This window comes from Triplophysa dalaica, chromosome 6 (genome assembly GCF_015846415.1).
Source record: "Triplophysa dalaica isolate WHDGS20190420 chromosome 6, ASM1584641v1, whole genome shotgun sequence".
NCBI classification, from domain to species: domain Eukaryota; kingdom Metazoa; phylum Chordata; class Actinopteri; order Cypriniformes; family Nemacheilidae; genus Triplophysa; species Triplophysa dalaica.
In genome coordinates, this window is record NC_079547.1 from 25,834,845 (window position 1) to 25,854,869 (window position 20,025).

The 20,025-nt window shown below is 37.6% G+C and overlaps 1 protein-coding gene across 4 annotated transcripts in view; it reads right to left on the reverse strand.

Annotated features, from left to right (window-relative positions):
- The window catches only part of cacna2d2a (calcium channel, voltage-dependent, alpha 2/delta subunit 2a), a 132,490-nt gene extending 112,743 nt beyond the window's left edge, over positions 1-19,747 (reverse strand). For all 4 annotated transcript variants that reach the window (XM_056749912.1, XM_056749911.1, XM_056749910.1 and 1 more), the window contains exons 1-2: positions 19,415-19,747; positions 8,488-8,569 (exon numbers count right to left, since the gene is read on the reverse strand). In XM_056749912.1, coding sequence (XP_056605890.1) covers positions 8,488-8,569; positions 19,415-19,536 — 204 coding nt within the window. In that variant the 5' untranslated portion in view covers positions 19,537-19,747. The remainder of the gene's footprint in view (positions 1-8,487; positions 8,570-19,414) is intronic.
- Positions 19,748-20,025: the final 278 nt, after the last annotated feature.

Below are 20,025 nucleotides of genomic sequence, written 5' to 3' on the forward strand. Positions count from 1 at the left end.
TGCTACACTGACACACATATGACACACACACCCAAAGCAACAAAGACACACTTTATAATAATTAAGATTTATCATTCAAATGTGGACATTTCTAATAAGTGTTTAAACAGTAGTAAGGATATTGTGTGTCAAAACAAAAGATGTGTCTCATTTCGGGAGGCTGTGTACGCATGAGGTGCACCGCATCCTTCGATGCTAGAGATAAACCACAGTTCTCTGTGTTGTCATAGCAAAGTGGTACTTCCTGTTTCCTTTTCTGCCAAAATGCCCTACAAAGGATGTCTCATTTAATTCTAAGGCCCAGGTTCTTTAAGTGCCCTAGGAAAGACTTTAGATTGCGCCCCCTATAAAAAAGTAATTAATTATTTAATAAAAATATCCGAAAATGAATTTTTTTTAAAGCAAAACTTGTATTTATTTTAATATAACATGAATTGTGATTAACATAAATAGGAAGTTAATAAATAACTAAACAATATTTGTAGTGAGAATGTTTCTAATTACCTACTCGTTGTTTGAAAATACAGATTCATTTCTCAATAATATTAATAAGAATGTTTTTTAAAACATTTTGTCATCAATACAAAGTTTATTGTATTGTTTGAGATTTTCTTAATTAATGGCATGGGCTAGTCACAGTGCCAGTAAGCACACCTTGCAGTTCACTGCAAAAAAGTTGAAAGCAGTCAAACTAGCAAACAGTGTCAGTGTTACCAGTGAAATGGTTCAAAATAAGAAAACTGCTCAGAGCGGGATTCGAACTTATGACCGGTGATGCATCCGGCATGGTAAGCATGCACGCCACCAGCCAGGCCACAAGCGATAACGTAAATCCTAAGAGCATCTCTTGACGTCGGCGAAGTTTACCTGCCTAGATCACACTAGCTAGTTTCCGTTACACATGCACCATTAGCAGGAGATGGTGGTCTAGTGGGTTAAACCACTGAACTGATAAATCAAAGGTTGCTGGTTCGAGCCCAGCAGCCACCACCAGTGTGTCCTTGAGCAAGACACTTTACTCCATGTTGCTCCAGGGGGATTGTCCCTGTAATAAGTGCACTGTAAGTCGCTTTGGATAAAAGCATCTGCCAAATGTAAATGAGCATATAAAGATGATTAATTATAATCGTGTCATGATGCAAGAAGCTATTCAAATGTCGTGTTTTTTTGGCGCTCTCGTCTGTCGCCCTACTGGTCACTTTGCGTCCGATGCCACGGGTCGGCTCTGCTTCAGAGGATGAGACCTCCAAATGACATGAAGACGCGGCCTTCTGAAGCGAGACAATAATTTTATTTTATTTTTTTAGAAAAAGGTTCACAGACAGGGTTTAGCTTAAGCCAGCACAAGGCCTTAGTTAAATTATGATAACTAATAGCTTTTATAAAAAATGCCTTGGACATGTTTTAGGATCTGTGTTTAGAAGATATTTTCAATTAAGACCCCTCAAACTTGCATTTTAGTCTGGGACTAGGCTTAAAGGGACAGTTCACCCAAAAATGAATATTCTGTCATCATTAACTCACCTTTAACTTGTTACAAATGTGTATAAATGTCTTTGTTGTGATGAACACAGAGAAAGATATTTGGAAGAATGCATGTAACCAAACAGATTTTGCCTCCCATTGACTCTCATAGTAGAGAAAAATGTTTTTGTGTTATGTTGAACACAAAAGAAGATATTTTGAAGAATGTAGAACAGCAAACAGTTCTGAGGCAAAATTGACTACCATTGTATTTTTCCTGATATGGACAATCATCTGTCTGGTTACAAGCATTCTTCCAAATATCTTTCTCTGTGTTCATCAAAACAAAGACATTTAGTACAACTCGACGGTGAGTAAATGATGACAGAATTTCCATTTTTGGGGAAGTATCTCTTTAAGTTTTGTTTGTGAAACCGCGCAATAGTGTCTTATTTCTTCTTTAGATTTGTGGATGATACCTCTGATAGATTCACACACCCTACACGTCTGTTGTTTCTAAACTGTATAATGTTTTATTGTGAAACTGTACTAGTCCTAAAAGTACTTCACTCCACCTTATAAAAATGAAGCATGTTTTACTACAGTAAAAGTGTGGTGATCATGTTTAGATTTGTAGTGAAAGCATGGGATTTTTGTTAGGAACAAATAGGGTAGCTCACTAAAAAAGACCAACTGCACACATGTGACATGAAACACACACACGTGTAGAAGTTCTGTGTGAGCGTTTTAATGTGCACTGACAGAGAAACAGGGCGCTGTAGTAAACGCTCGAGGAGAAGCAGTGAACGCACATAACCTTCATTCCAATTTCTCTCACATTCATTTATTCATCTACACTCAGATGCCAGTTCAGTTTGTTTAAGCATTTGTTTGTCTCCAGTGTGTGTGTGTGTGTGTCCAGGGTTTCTCCGTGTTTGCTAGTAATGGATGTCTCTGCCTGTGTGCGATTACGCTTTTATAAGCTGACATACATGTGCCGAGTTCTTTAATGCCACTGCTTTATTGAATGTACTTCAGGAAGTGTGTCTGCGTGTGTACCTGCGTGTGTCTGTGTGTGTGTGTGTGTGTGACAGAGAGTTGCAATTGTATTGCCAAAGCAAAAATCCCATCAAACAACAGAACACTGGGAGAAGAGCCAGAGGCACAGATCAGAAGCAGCTTTACCACAGACACAGAGACTCTAAAGCAATCTACAGGAGAAACAAGTGTGAATAAACATATATGAGCTCAAACAGAAACTGAGAGAGAGAGAGAGAGAGAGGTGGGCTGACGCTTCATGAGGAGGGCCGGATGAGCGCTCTGCTTTAGGAGCGTAACAATGGATGGAGAGGGCGTTGTGAGATTCAGCAAACACAATAGAAGTTTGAGCGCTGATCTGAATCCAACCCAGTGCATCCCATCATGCTTTGCGAGCTGCATCTCATTCACGGATGAGGTGGGCAAAAGAAAGTCGGATCCCGTGTGGAAGTGAACGAGGGGGAGATGAAAACCACAATATGCAGTGGCGCTTCTCAAAGCGTGGAGAAAATCGAATCCCTCAAATGTAAAATACTGAAACTGTTGAAAATATATAATTCAATATTCAATTCAAGTTGCTTTAAATAAAAGCATCTGCTAAATGAAGGAATGTTGGTGTACATCACTGTTAAATGACTCACAGTAAGTTGTGTAGTGTTTAATGCATTAAATGCCTTCGATGTTCAGTTTTATTCTTTAAGGCAAAGAAGGAGAGTAAGAACTCATGTTAAGTATGCACCACGCTATCACACGCTTGTAAAGCCTTTCAATGCCAGAGACTTCAGTGGGGGGGACGTGTGCTGAAGATAGAGAATGATGAGAGAGGACTGGAACTCTTCCATCCACATTTCACACACAGTATTCAGTGTCTTCTGATGTTATTGTAATAGGAAACAGGGTAAAAATATAAAGCCTTTGGGCTCTATTTTCACGATCTACGCGCATGGTCTAAAGCACATGGCACAGGTTCACTCAGGGTGTGTCTGAATGCACTTGCTAGATTAAAGACTTGAAAACGGTCGTTGCGCCAATGGTTTTTTGTGCGTAACGTGCAGTAAACCAATCAGAGTCTCATCTCTCATTCCCTTTAAGAGATAATCCAGATCGCACCATTGGGGATTCACTATTAACACGGTGGAATTTGCAAGAGGTAAGAATGGACGCTTCGCCAGAGAGGAGAAGTATCTGCTCATGTGTGAGGTTAAAGCGCGCGAGCAGACCATCTACAGGGCAAGCTGGATTTTTATCTTTATGTCCACAATAATTTGTTTTACGTTGTAATCCATTTATTTTTTCTATTTAGCATGTTTGTGTGCTGCTGCGCTTCAATGGGTGCAAGTAAAGTGAAAGCGCGTTGTGGACCCGCCTAGAGGCGCATTTTCTACAAACGCGCTCTTTAAATAACAAAATATCTAAAAATATTGTGTCGTTCACTTTAGAACAGGTTTGAGTTGGTCTATGGTCTAAAACACCACTTTTTTAGACCAGCACGCCCATGAGCGCACAAATGAGCACAAATGCAATTGCTATTTAAACAACACAGGACGGGAAAAGGAGAACTGCGTCGGGCTGAAACTAGCAAAACATTTACATTTACATTTAGTCATTTGGCAGATGCTTTTATCCAAAGCGACTTACAGTGCACTTATTACAGGGACAATCCCCCTGGAGCAACATGGAGTAAAGTGTCTTGCTCAAGGACACACTGGTGGTGGCTGCTGGGATTGAACCAGCAACCTTTGATTCACCAGTTCAGTGGTTTAACCCACTAGACCACCAAAACAAAAACATTTGCGCCGCCTTGCGCCGGGTGTACCATAGAGCCCTTGATCTTTTTTCAGCTATGATTGACACATACGAATCTCTTCCACATTTGAACACAATTTTCAGGTAGATATACATCAAATATAGAATAAATGCTTCAGTTTATTTATAGATTTTTGTGGACACACACACTCTCTCTCACTATCAGATGTGTCAAATCTTACTTCCATTTTGCAGTTACGTTTATTCATTTAGCAGACGCTTTCATCTAAAGTAACTTAGAAATGAAGTGCATTTTATTAACACATTTCTACAAGATACAAAAATAGCATAAAGTATCTCACACACACACTGGAAAAGTTCTGCGAAGTAGGCACAAAAAGAAGCAAGATCAGCATTTTTGAGGAGATATCAGCGCTTTCTCCTGCAGAGGAAGAATAGCTTTAGATAAATCCACTTTACATCCGTTCAAAACGTCATCGTGTCACATAAAAGCTTGTTATCCTGACACTCGTGTTATGATGTTTTCAACACTAACCGTAACACAACCATGCACAGACACACTAAACGCATTATTCTGCGAGTATCAAATAAAGAAATGAAAATATGACAATAATGTCAAGGCCAACAGTTAACAAGTTAAACATAGTGTGTGACAGCGCACGTGATGGTGAGTCATTGCGACAAGAAAGTTGATCAGCTATGACAGGTGAATTCATTCTGAAGAAAAGGAGAAAGAGCTTCTGACTAGAATCAGATGAAAACACAACACATCATCAGATTGTCTTCACTTAAACACACCAGAAGATCTGTCTCCTGTCTCAGCTCCAGCCAAAGACACTTCTCCACGCTACTACACGTCTAAATAATGAATGTAAGGGACATTATTAATAAAGATTCATCACTGGGTTTGTTCTCTTTGGTGTAACTGAGGCTTTAAAGAGATCCCATTTTTCTTTCTAACGGTAAATGTGAAACCCAGAGAAGCACAAGACTTCTTGAGAATAAAGTGAGGGGATTTGAAAAGCCAGAATTGATATTCTGTTTGAACTGTTCCTTTAAGACCACACACACTACTGGGATGGGTGAAACTGGTTCACTGGCTTTTGCTTTAGGCTAACATCTATAAAGGATGGAAAAATGCCACGAGCATGTATGAGATGTTCTGTGATTTTATTTTCCCCGCGGCAGAGAAACTGAAGCGCATGCAGAGAGTTTTAAAGGAGAAAGATGTTTCTTTTGTCAGGTGGACGCTGCGGTGTATCACGTGTTTGTCATTCACTTCGACTTTATTTATATTTAAGTTGAAATAAACTGCTGAAGAACATTCTCATGTTCCTTGTTCGACACGAAACTTTTAACTCTTTCTTTAAACTGACTTCAAGCTATTTCATCAGAAACTTCATTAAACTCCAGCACAGATACACCTGCAGCCATAAATGAAGCGTCCAGCCGGCGTGTGCGATACATGCGTGTGAAGTATTCATGTATAAAAGATGAATTTAATGTACTGCTGTCAGGGAGGGTTTGGAAGCGGTGATTAGCATCCAAGCCTCCTACATACATCACACACCTGCACACAAATCAGAAGGCTCTTTTATAGCTCACAAGAGACATAAGTTATCGCTTGTGTGTAACTTAGAAATGAGCATTGTTTCTGATGTTAAAGTGTCACTTGATTTGGTTAAAATAAAATAAAAATCATGTAAGTAAGTGATAATGTACAGGCAGCCGGTTGTTACGGCAGAATGTGTGATGTGTGATGTCTTGTTACGGTGTGATCAGGTCCTGAAGTGGAGGGGTTTATTTGGGGATAACAGCCGGCTGCTTGTACATTATTCCGCTTATAACACGGCTACTTGCCACATGAGAAAAAAACTGGACACAAAATGTGCATTTGAAATATTTTATTACATATTTTTTTTTTTTTTTAAATTTACTTGTTTTATCAGCTTACTTTTACTGAATGCAGACCTTCCGCGAGAAAATTCAGTTAAGTTTTGGTTTTAAGGTAAGTAACAACATTTAAATGTCAGGAACAGGCAATTTGATTTAATCATTTGCGCTGTAAAATGTCATATATGTCATTAAAAGACATATTTATAGTAAACTTGTCAAAATGATTTGCTACATCCGGGTCTGAAAAAACGGATTCTTATAGATGGTCATTTTGACTGTAAGTCATTGGCGCTCTCTGTCAGTGTGGCATTCCGAGATGGCGGTGCGATGGCTTCACCTCCAGTGGGTGTAACTAGTCACTAAGGTATAAGTTAATGTGATTTAATTACGTTTCCTTTGTAAAAGTAAAGTAAGGGATTACATAATTTTTTTGTAATTAAATAACATTTACTTCTGATATAATTACACTAAACACTGTGTAATATATGCGTGTACATTAGTGGAATAGTCATAAAAATTCAAAGTCTAACTTTAAAATCGGTGCTTTAATGTACAATTCTCACATTTGTATACTTTGGTCAGTTATTAATTTATATTATTTACTTGAATGAATTAAAAGAACTGTTTCATGTCTGTCCTTGAATCACTGAACTAATCAAAGTTGTTGTAGGATATAGAAAGTCATTAGTAATAATTCAATACTCTTTGAAGAGAGTCATTTTTAAAGTCATCTAATTACACTATTGAATATGTCATTAGTAACTAGTGATTAATTACTTTTTCAGAGTAACTTGCCCAAAAACTTCACCTCCTGCTGCTGGTTTAGTATAATACAAGGCGCAAATACAAGGTGTTCAAAAAACACAATCATTTCAAACACACACAACTGATGGAAGAAAGAGGAAAACTCACGACAAGCCATGAAATGTGCAGATGAACACAAGTTGACATGACCTTGAAGAGATGCCCAGAACTGTGTGTGTGCTATTCATATCAGTGCCGCTGAAATCATGTGTGTGTGTGTGTGTGTGTGCCTGCGTGTGTGTGCTTGTGTGTGTAAAGCTGTACAACAGCTTATCTAACAGAACTGACTAAAGACAGACAGAGACACTGAAATAGTAACAGTGTTTGAAGTAAAATATACAAGTGAAGCACTTTTCTATGTGTGATATTCATATCAGTGCCGCTGAAATTGTGTGTGTGTGCGTCCGTGAGTGCGTATGTGAGAAAGTTAAACCCTACGGTATGGGGACAAATGTCCCCACAAAGATGGCAATATCCAAAATCCTTGTCATATTGTGGTCCCAATGAGGAAACAAGCTTATAAATCAAACAGAATTAACATTTTTGAAAATCCAAAAGAGCAGAAAGTGTTGTGTGATTGTGAGGTTTAGGGTATATGATATATAGTTTCTACAGTATAAAACCATTATCTCTATAGCATGTCCCCATAAAACATGGAAACCCAACGTGTGTGTGTGTGTGCATGTGTGTGCATGTGTGTGTGTGCATGTATGTGTGTGTGCGTGTGTGTGTGTGTGTAGCTGAACAACTGCTTATCTAACAGGACTGACTGAAGACAGACAGTAACACTTAAATAGTAACTGTGGGTGAAGTAAAATAAACAAGTGAAGCACTTTTCTATGTCCAGTTAATTCACTTCCAGCTAAATAAACTTCCACAGGAAACAGAAGTGATGAAACTACACTTCATCTCTACACATTTATCTCTGTACACATCTATACACACTGAATGTACGTTCTTTTTCACTTCCTGGCAACAAACTTTGACTAGTTGAAAAATGCTTAGAATTCATTTGCAAAATGTGTGCGTGTGGGGTGGCCGTGGGAAAAAAATATGGGAATAAACTGGGCATGAAGACGAGAGAGAGAGAGAGAGAGAGAGAGAGAGACATGGTAGAAAGCAATCTTGTTAGTGGGCTGCTGTAGCCCAGGGAAGATTTCCATCACACACACACACACAAGGAGGAGGAGGCATCCATTTAGAAAATGACTTTTTCTGCACATGCTGGGTCATTTAGTACTCCCTGTGACGACTCCTGTTTGGACCAGAGATAAATGCACACTCACACACTTGCACAACACACACACAAACACACACGCTCCTGATGTCTGTTTTAGTTTCTTTGTGGAGACTACATCATTATTCTAACATCACGTGAATTCTGTGACATTGATCTGACGTGTCTTGATCGTGAATTTAGATGTGTGTCAATATTTCAATAATTCTGAATGGTCAGAGTGAATGAACAGTGTAACATGATGTCATGACAGGAAGGTAACGTGTGTACAGCAGACTTACAGCTTTCATCTGTTGACCTCCGGTGACCAGCTGAAGAACCTTCTCCAGTTCCTTTTCTATCCGTCCGGCCCAGTGAATCATCCTGTCAGAAAACACACAATAAACACATCACTGTCACACTCACACACACTTCATCGTCCATACGCTACACTCACTGAGACCTTGTGTTTTTAAATGATAGTTTTAAAGAAAACTGCATTGATTAAGGTCTTTAATCTCTCAAACAAATCTCCTGTACAAATAAACAGCAATGATGTTGTGTTATAAACACACTGTCCTCGCTAAAATTCTTAATTGACTTTATTTGACGATGGCCAGCACAGAATGTAATCCTCAATTTAAGTGAAAAAAAACATCTGCATTTTGTCATAAAAATCATATTCTACAGTGCTCATAAAGTTCACAAAATAAACATTTTACAACTATTTCTGCATAATAAACACTTAAAATCATATTTGGATTAGAAAAAATAGGCTGTTATTAAAACTCATATTAAAATAATAATGCATTATTGGAGGCATTTCCAATAATAAGCAGTAGAAAAAAAATCCCATAGTGTTTTGAGCCTTACTGCATACTACAGTACACATGATAGAATACTAAATATTATAGTTACTGTTAGATTATAGAATATTATAAATGCTAGCTATACAGTTTATGATAGTAGATGCTGCTCTCATATTGAAAAAACAAGACTGGCTACTATTCACTCTTGTTTCATTCAAGTTTGTGACATTAAATATCATTTAGAAAAAGAGCTTCACAATAATCGTTAAAAGATTACGCGGTCTCGATTCGAACACCCACACGGTCTCATCAATGAAAATCAACGGTTCTCGTGTGGATATTATTCATTTACACCTCCGTCTAAAATCATAACGCTTCAATCTGTGCTGGTCCTACCGCTGAAGCAGAGAAATGATCATCATTAGGTATGAAACGACGTCACAAACTGTGTTTTTAACCACACACTGTCATTATTTCCTTGTTCATTATTACAAATTAATCTCAACAAACCAACAGGCAATACAGTCTAGCTACAAAACTGCTCTTATGAGTGTTTTTCAGGATTCTGTTGCATTGTTCTGATTATGCTTTACATTTTAATGCGACAGGTTTAAACAAAACTAACAGAAATTGTAGTGCGTAAACTTGTAGTGTAATAAAATACACTGTAACCAACAACTTCGCAAGGCTTATTGCTTTTATAAAACGGTTATTCCATATGCATTGCAATGTTTCATGAAATAAAGTAAATAAAGTTATATTTAGCAGGGATGCACCGATGTATCGGCCACCAATAATAATCGGTCGATATTGTATTAATTTAACACCATCGACACAATAGCGTGTAAAAAGGCAGATAGCAAAGGTCTATTAGGGCCCTATGATTTCCGTAATGCGGAAAACACAGATGTTAAGTAGCAAACACGGATGGAAAGTAGCACTGAACATCTTATCAAATTCAAATTGTGGTTTTGTGTACTGTAGTGGACTTTTAGCATCTGGTGGACACAAACACATAAAGTGAATCAGAGCTGCTATAAAGAGTTTACCTCAGGCGCATTTTACAGTTTCATTTGAGAGAAGCTGCTGTCAAACTCTGCGGCAAGCGGTCAAAATTAAAGTCTGTCGTCAAGATAAAAGTCCAGTTAACATAACAAAACTGAAACAAAAAATTTACAAAACTAGTTATTAAATGCAAGTAGACTTAAAACAACAAAAGAAAAAAACACAAGATGTAAGATACTGGTTCATATTAGAATATTTGTACACCACAAAAAAAAGGAATTTGGGAAAATTAAATGGATTTCATATAGGCTCCTGGTTTATTCATTAATTGCATGGAGGCAATGAGTAGGATGTCTAAATATCCAATGTTTTTCTCTGGGCAAAATAATTACTGTAAATAGCAACACCACAGACATTATTTAAATTTATTAAAGAAATGTTAAATTTTAAGTCAAATTTGATCTAATGTTTTCGCTGAAAGAAATATTTTATATTAAAAATCATCTTTGAAGATTGCCATGTTGTCTTATTGTATTTTTATCTTAACGTACATTTAGGCTCATCTATACTTGTGCCTCTCTTTAATAGTTAAATGGATTCAATTCATGTTCAGTAAAATTAATTGAATGCAGAAAAATGAGCTAATATTGTGTAGTACTGTATGCAGTTGACAATACCAGTATCGGTCGATAGGTTTTCCTTTAATCGGAATCGGCCCAAAAAATCCAATCGGTTCATCCCTAATATTAAGGCATTGTAATGACGTCAGCCGTTATAAATAGTGGGTATTTTATAACTCGGCTCATCCAATCAGAATCAAGGACCCGATTCTGATTGTTTTATAACACTGTATTTACAATAATAGAGAAGCTGCGGTATTAGCGCTTTTCATCAAGTTGCCCAGCAATTCAAGTTCTCATGTCATTTTAAACTGTGTACGGGTGATAATACGGTGTTGTTATGTTCATCAGTTGTGTCTTTCTTTAAATGCCACTTCAAGCAGCCTGTAGATGTCATAGTTGTCAAAGATTGATAAATCTTTCTAAAGACCTTTAATTGCAAGTGTCACCTTATGAATTTGTTTTACTGTAGAAATATTTCATATACAAGTTCATATAAGTTACTTCGTTAATACTTTTTAGGAAGTTAAACTTTTGCATTTAAAGTTAAACTTAAACTTAAAACTTTAGTTAACCTATGGTATTGGTTGTAAAATATTTCGAAGAAAAGTCATAAATATTACATACCTAAATAAAAGTTTTTTTGCAGAACCTCTAGTAAATGATGTATTGCTTTTAGTCATCATTCAGAATCGCAATCTCTATTTGAAAGAAAAAATATGATTCTCAATTTATCCAGAATCACACTTAGAAGTCAAATAAAATAGAAAAATCAGACAAGCGGTTTAACACGTCCTATACATCATCACATTAAAGAGAATGAAGGCTTTAAATAATTGATTTATCTCGCTCAGCATCTACTGTAGAAGACATTTGTGAGACATTAGAGTGGAGTTTCAGCAGTGTCACAGGATCTCTAGAACAGTTTATCTGCTGGAGTCTAATGGTCAGAGATTTGCAGCCACAGCCTGAGGTCAGAAATGAACCTTATCTGTGTTACACAGCTTCACAATCACCCCAAACAAACCCTGCACACGCGCCTGTGTGTCCAGCGCTCTTATCTACTAGATAAGAATGACTAAAACCTGCTACTTTAATAGCAAATTGTAAAATTTAATAGAAAATGTCTTTGGTAAAAGTGTGTCTTCCCTCTAAAATCAGAATTCTCCTCTTCATTTTTTCATATACAAGGACATCTGCAGGTAAAGCGTTTCATAAAGCGTTCCTTATATCATGTAAATGACTGAAATAGAACATGTAATAATAAAAATAAGCAACAAACAAGCAGAAAGATTTCTTAGTGAGGTGAGTTTTGCATTCACCCATTCCAACACATTCTCTCGGTCGGTGTCTGGCAGTGAGATGTTGGGATGTTGGCGGCGGTAAGTGGATGTTTAAAGGGCCGAATGATAAAGAAAGCTTCATTCTGACAGAAGTGCCTCCATAAGCAGCAGAAACACTTGCTAAGTGAGCCAAACGTCTGGAGATCAGGGCTCTATATCTCTCCACACAGCACTAAAAGCTCTTAACACAACGAGATTCTTACTCACAAGCGGATGTGTGAGACGATGATGTCTCCGACACGAGACACTAAACAGAATGCAATCTCTCGGTATGTACATGACCAGTGTTCCTTCTGTTACACACGAATGATTACACACGTGTGATTCTCTGATCACACAACAACACACAGAAGAGAGAATTATGTCTGTTTGACTAACAAACACATCTCTTAAAGGGACAGTTCACCTTCATAATCTGTGAATATTTACAATACACGTCCTCTTGTCATGTCAAGCTGTACGAGTGTCTTTCTTCTGTTTGAAGTCCCCTTGAAGTGGAAGTTTTGATTGTTTTTACTTCCTTATTTTGACGCATTTCTGAATGAACTGGAATTTAAAATGAGAAAAATAGTGGGAGTTGCTTTCGTCTTTCTCTGCGATTTGATTGGATGTATAAAAACATTTTGAAATTGAACTGGGAGAAGATTGACAGTTAAAGGGGAGGAGTTAACGGAGGCTCCGCCCAAGCCATCTAACACAGGTCATTTAAAGATGGATAGTCGTCACAGGACGCAAGTGCTTTTCAGATTCGAACAGAAGATTATGAACTTTGAACTTACACATTTTAAAAAGAGAACGAACCGTATAAACTATTTACAATAAATGCTGCGATATTTCAGGAAAAATAAGCATTGCAATTTTTTATTTCACAGGGACTTTAAACGTTGAAAATTTTTTTTAAAAAAAAAAGTGTCCATCAAATAGAAGTCAATGGGAACCAAACATTATTCAAAATATCTTATTTTGTGTTTCGTAGAAGAAAATCACACAAGATTAAAATGACGACTCCTTTAACTGACAAGAAATGCCTGTAACCATAGTGACAGTGATCAGAAATATAAATCCTTCTGTTCCTTTTTCAAAACATTAACCTTTGCTTCCCGTCCTCTCAGATTTGTTCATGTTTTTATTCTGCTTCTTAAGTCTTTCCAAGTGAGACAGAAAAATCACAGATGAGATCTCGTTCAGACATCAATGAAGTTAAAAAGAGAGCAAACAGAAACTTTTGGTTAAGTCTCATGTGCGTCTCAGATATTTGTCCTGAATAAAAGAGGCAGAAATGTGTCAAACTGAGCTCAGATTTGTCTCTTCTGTAATCAAAGGTCAAAGATCTTTTGAGATCTCAATATCAACTCAAAATCTTTTTTTATCACATCTCCTCAATCTACATCCGGACTCTTCAAGTGTCTTCATTTGATTCTCTCTTTATTTCTCCAAAATGACTTCAAGAGAAACCTCCGAGACCAAGGGCGTAGATTTGGTATGAACATTGGGGGGGTTGAACGTCCCAGATAGCACACGAACATCACGGAAACGTCTATTTGATGTGTGTGTTTACATCTGGAAGACATATTTTTGTGTTTGGTCATCTGCAATACGTCTATAGGACGTTTCCTGTTAGAAGATGTCTTTAAGATGTAATGATTTAGAATGTATGTGTAGTGGAGTAGGCGGGGTGAGACCGTGGTTTGAGTCAAATCACGTAGGAGATAGGGAGCATATAAGAGAACGAGCGACCGGACCGTCGAAGAGAGAGGACCGGGCCCGAACCTGTTTACGTTTGTAGTTATGGTCTTGTGTTTTATATTTATGTTTTGTTTGCCGGCGGTCGTCCGTGAGGGGCCGCTGGCTGTTATTATTAATATTAAAACTTTGTTAAATGTTTGCCGGTTCTCGCCTCAATCCTTCCATGTCTGAATCGTGTTACAGTATGTCAAACTGACATAAATTCTAACATAGAAGAGATTATAAAAAGAAGGAAATGTGAATGCTTTTGTCATAGATATTTACAGACACTATTGAAAAATGAACTAGCAAAACAGATGGCTGCTTTGGTAACTTGTTATACTCATAGTTATAGCTAAATACATTTCAATGGATTAGCTAACATATATGGTGTTTACTTAGCTATTATTACACAATATTCTCATACCTCATTCTTAGTACATGCTATATTTTTTTTGCATCCCTCTCTGACCAGCAGTTAAATATAGTCCGCTGTGCAGCGCTTCTCTTCATTTTTGGCGTATGTTAAGTTAAGTGCTCTCTCATTCAAACACCACTCGCGTTGTTTTGGTGAGAGTGCGACTCCTTGGTTGGGCATTCCCAAACGGTTCAATGGAGGGGGAATATTTTTTGTCTAATTTATATGACACACTCATATTGATTAGGAACAAAATTATTGCCACAAAATAAAGTAATTCTACATATTTTTCATTTGATCTACTGTGATTTTCATGTTGAAATATTGGAGGGGTTGTAACTGATGGATTTGAATATTGGGGGGGGTTACCTCCCCCCCATAAACTACGCCCCTGTCCGAGACTAAGACGAACCTCAAATGAAAACACTCTTTTCCATGTGAGTGTAAGGGACTCGAGGGACACCTATAAACACAGAACGTCATAAAGCTGTCATGACAGCAAGCGTTTCTTGGGCAAGCTGCATTTTTCTCTTCTACAGGAAGTCTACACTTTAAGAGACAGACAACACACTTCATCCCACTCCCACACATCTAACAACACTCTCATATTCTGACACTGTTCCTAACTTGTCAAACTTTGACAGCTGGAACATTTGTGATTGACACCTGTAAAGCGCGTGTGGTTATGAGTGTAGGCCCACATCAGACTGAAAACAAAAGAGACTCACTTTACTTCTGGAACGTGGAGTCACTCTTTGAGTGTGAACAGAAGTGTATTTAGCAGCTGCTTTATGAACGTATTATCAGACCCAACACACACACACACACACACACACACTAAAAGCTTCACGGGCTTCTATCACTTACATCTGAAATGCTGAGCTTGTTCAAAAAAAGCACTGAGATTTTCCACTAACACCACAGTAATGGCAGATTCTAACACAGTTTATTCAAGACTGAATAAACACACACACACACACACACACACACAGGCTTGTACAAAGATTTCAGATGTTAACTCTCATTAATGCAGCTTTTCACTCCACCACAGTAACGTCACAAGCAACTCTCGGTCTGTCTTCTCTATCAGCTGAGAGAGACATGGTCATTTATCATTGGATGATAGTAGAGGAAAAGAAATGTCACTGTGAAATGTCAGCTTCATCTGAATGACAAGGATAGAGAGATTAGTAAAAGATTGAGTCACAATTGCTACAAGGAAAACGTGTTACACTGAAACACCATATAGTACACTATCGCCATTAAATGTGCACTGTTAAAGGGATACTTCACCCAAAAATGAAGATTCTGTCATCATTTACTCGCCTTACAGTTGTTCCAAATGTGAATAAATGTCTTTGTTCTGATGAACACAGAGAAAGATATTTGTTTTTGCCCCCCATTGACTCCCATAGCAGGAAAAAATACATTGGTAGTCAAAAGTGCCCCAGAACTGTTTGCTGTCCTACATTCTTCCAAATATCTTCTTTTGTGTTCAACAGAGAGTAGTAATTTTTCCTATTATTGAAGTCAATGTAGGGCGAAATCTGTTTGGTTACAAACATTCTTGCTCTGTGTTCATCAGAACAAAGACATTTATACAGATTTGGAACAATGCAAAGGTGAGTAAACGATGATAGAAATTTCATTTTTGGGTCAAATATCCCTTAAATTATTTGAATTTGTGTTCACTGGGAGTCAAACTAACACAATACTCAATATAGCGATACAAAACTCAAATAGATTCAAACAAATACAGGACAATAAGCCAAAATAAAGCCAACGCCCTGTAACATTAAACAGCTGGTTATGAACGATTTAAAATCAGACCCCAAAAACGCAGTGTGACAATTGAGAGAAGGTCGACTAGTAACACAGTCAGAAATAAAGTCTCACCAATTTACTCTTATTTTTATTTCTCATCTCTCTTTTGTAAATCCTTTCGATGCAAAGCAAGGTTATTTCGGTTTACTAAAATGAAAACTCTGTTTTTGTAACTTAAAATCAAATAAAATACTGAACTACATTTACATTTACGGATTTGGCAGACACTGTTATTCAAAGTGACTTACATTGCATTATCCTATACATTTGTTCGAAGTATGTGCAATCCCCTGAGATCGAACCCACGACCTTGGCGTTATTAGCACCATGCTCTTAACATCAAGCTACAGGAAGATTGGAAAATCTTCCAAAATGATTGGAAAAACTAACTGAAGGAAAATTTGAAAACTTCCCTCAAAAATAGCACTTAAATTATATTAATAAAAAAACTCAAATGAAAATCAATTAATCTTATAAACAACATAACAAACATTAAAAAAGGAATAACAAAATGACAAAAAAATAAAAATGATAAAAGCCAATTAAAAATCGAAATAAAACAAAAATCTGATTCAAAACTGTAATACCTCTGATGTGAAGCCCTTTGATGTAACTGATGTATGAAATATGCAACATATTCACTTGCCTATTTCAAATAAAATGATTAAGAACGTAGAAGCTTACACTTAATGAGGTTCTGCCTGTTAATACTGTAAGAATAATCATTATTATTATAAAAAAAAACACTTGTCTGTATGAAGTTATTGGTTCTCTAGAGTTCAATCTGTGGCATTACTTATCAGAAACCTAATTAGAATTTATTGTAGTGTTGAATTTATAGGCCAAATGAATAAATGACTCCAGAGAATATCAGGAAAATTACAAAAATCAAGGGCAGGTATTCCAGCCTGATCTCATGAGAATTCAAAACTACTTTATGAGGTGGCTAATCCGTACCAATTTATACAATTTGAATGTTGCAAATGTAAGATTAGAAGAGGCTCATCCCTAAACGTCACAGTCACTGGTGTCAAAGCAAATCACAAAAAATACACAAAATTCCACCTCGTGAAATAGCTGCTGTGAGATTAAAATACGTATTTGTCCAGTCAATGTCTTAACATCATAAATACATCAACAACATAACTCTAAATGTACATTGTGAAATGTCAAACCAGAAGATTCTTCCCTATTACTACAGCATTGTTGTTACAATATCAAATCTTACAAAAAATTGTAATGATCTTCTATCACAGGAAAAATGAAGAGAAGACGACAGGCTAATGTGACTTTCTTATCTGAATTAATCATTTAAATGCTTATTCATTTATCCATTAACCGCAAAAAGAGCAAGCCCCACCCCAACAGTCATGCGTAATGACATTGACCTGTAGCTCAAAACCTACAAAAAACATCTGATGATCCGTTTAAAAAATGCTAAGTGAGTAAAAGCAACACAGCATCCTATATTTTTAATATTTAAAGTGTGTCGGAGAGATTTAAAACCGTCTGCCGTTGACAGACTTGCCTGTGTTCATCATCACATATGATGATCGTAAGACAAAATTTCTGAGTTTATTGCTTTGATCTCATTTTATAAAGCCGTTGAATTTTGTCCTGGTGGTGGTCATGCTTGCTAAAGCGGTCGGGTTTGGTAAAGAGGGTTAGTCGGAGACTCAAAAGCAGTGTAAAATAAGCGTTACAAATCTCTTAACTACAGGCCACAGTCCCGCCAGCAGAAAAACACACAAACAGCCAGAAGAAAAGATGCTCTTATATCAACATATTAAGAAGATTGTCTGTTATTAAGCACACGAGAGTTAAATACAGCATGAGGTACGGCTCAGATTTATCACTTTACAGACATGAGCTGGATTTTTATTCCTCTGCCGTACGTCTGACACTGACCGATGTTGACGGATGAGATATGTTGTGCTGTTTGTTCTGTAAAACAATCCCTTTACTTTAAACCTCTGTAGATTTATAACTGTTGTTCTGAATGTAGAATAAATCAATTCTTATCGCACTGAAGTGACGTTTAAACATAAACCACAAAAAGGGATATGCTGGGAACATCACGTAAGAGTCTCATATTGAGTATATTTAAATATAAAGTAAATAAATATAAAATATGACACACATACTGAATAATAAAGAATGAGTGAAATTACAACATCATCACACAACGCTGCATCTTACATAACATACGTTACATAAACAGCATGAAAATTCTATGATTTCATACAGAATAAGAGCGAGGAGTTAATCCAGCGAGGACCGGCGTGTGTGGGCACAGAGAGGACAAATTCTCTGCCCCATACGGCCACACAGCTGCCATCATCTCCACACCAGAACACACGGAACACACAGAAAAACAGCCTGAAAATCTGAAAAAAGTTGACTGCTTTTTTCTCAGAGATGCGTCTTAATGTTTTATCTCAAGGACGTCTGAAACCATGCTCAGATCAAGCCAAATATTTATCATCAAATTCTCAACAAAATAAAGATCTGAGCTATAGTAACCAAGTTCATTTATAGCTCTGTGCATCATGACCATCCACTCTTGTGTGTGTGGTTGTATAACAAGAATCATGTTTGTAGACGATGTTCTTTCAGTGTGTAAATGTGCAACCTACAAACTCTACTTGAATCTCATCTCTTTTCTTTCAAGGAAAAACAAAAAAATGGATGAAAAACTGAATTATGTGGCCTGCGCTATAAAAGCTACTATACACCTGAATATTCTGTTAAATAAAAACATGTGAATGCAAACCTTCATCACTGCCAATAATGAAAATCACAAATCGAACAGAAAGAATCAATGTATGTTCCTCGCCTGAGAGTATTTCATTACTTTTCCAGGCCACAAAAAAAACCCAAATTTCCCATTTTTAAAAAATAGTTTTCAATCTTTTATATCTACTAATAAAGTGAGTTCGGGAAAATTAAGACATTTTGGACAAATTGATGAGTGTCCAAAGTCAGTTAACCGGAATTCACCCTAAATTAAAATACATTTACAATAAATCAATATTTCAATCTAAAAAAATAAAGAAGTGTGACGAGTTATTTTATTTTCTATTCTGAATACTTGAAACCTCTATTTCATAAAATGTCTGATCTTCCAGGAGCTCGTGAGCGCCGGAACTCTGGTTCTTCTAATAATACAAACGCGTATCGATGCATGTTGCGTTGAGAAATAACTATAAAAAGCGCTCCGTCGACCGCGCGCGATGCTCTCCGGTCGTTAACGGATCCGCGCTCGGTAACGTGACAGCAGAAAAACAGGAAGCGACTAGAAAACCTAAGAATCACCTTCATTCATCAATAATTGAACGAACGACCTCCTGAAGAAGTGCGCGTAACCGTATGTAAACCTGAACGCGGACAAGATACACGAGGATAAATGTGAAACCGTCCGTGAGCGAGGAAAGTGGGATGCGTGCGTCGCTTCATTCCGCGCTCCTGAGGTACTTAGTACTTACGTGTAGTGTTGAGGAAAGCGGAGCGTCGCCGCTGCCGGTGAGGAGACGCTGAGGAACACGACCAGCGCGGTTTGCAACGAGAGGAGGCAGAACAGACCGGAGGACTGAAGATACATCGCCATTTCCCATTAAACATTCAACAGACTGAGAGTATGAACGGAGTCGGCGGTCTCGAGACTGAGGCTGACGCAGAGCTGTCGACGCGTTAAGATCCTAACGCGCTGTTAAATCTCGATCTGTAACGGAGGGATTCAGTGACTGGCCTGAAATGAGGCGATACAGAGACGCGCAGATGCGTTGACGCTGCTGTCGCCACTGGCGCTGACGCTCCTGCTCTTGCTGAGCCTTATTTGCGCTCTCTCTCTCTCTCTCTCTCTCTCTCTCTCTCTCTCTCTCTCTCTCTCTCTCTCTCTCATAGCAAACAGACCGCGCACTGAGAAAGCGACGGACGGGGGCGCGTGTCTGGTGTCGAGCCTCTTGTCTTGTTATCCAGACCACACCTGTAAAATAAGAAAGACGCGTTACACGATGTATTTATAATTAAAGGATCATAAAACACCTAAAATATACCTCAAAATCGTCTTAAAAACGGGCGTGGACATCTGTGAGAA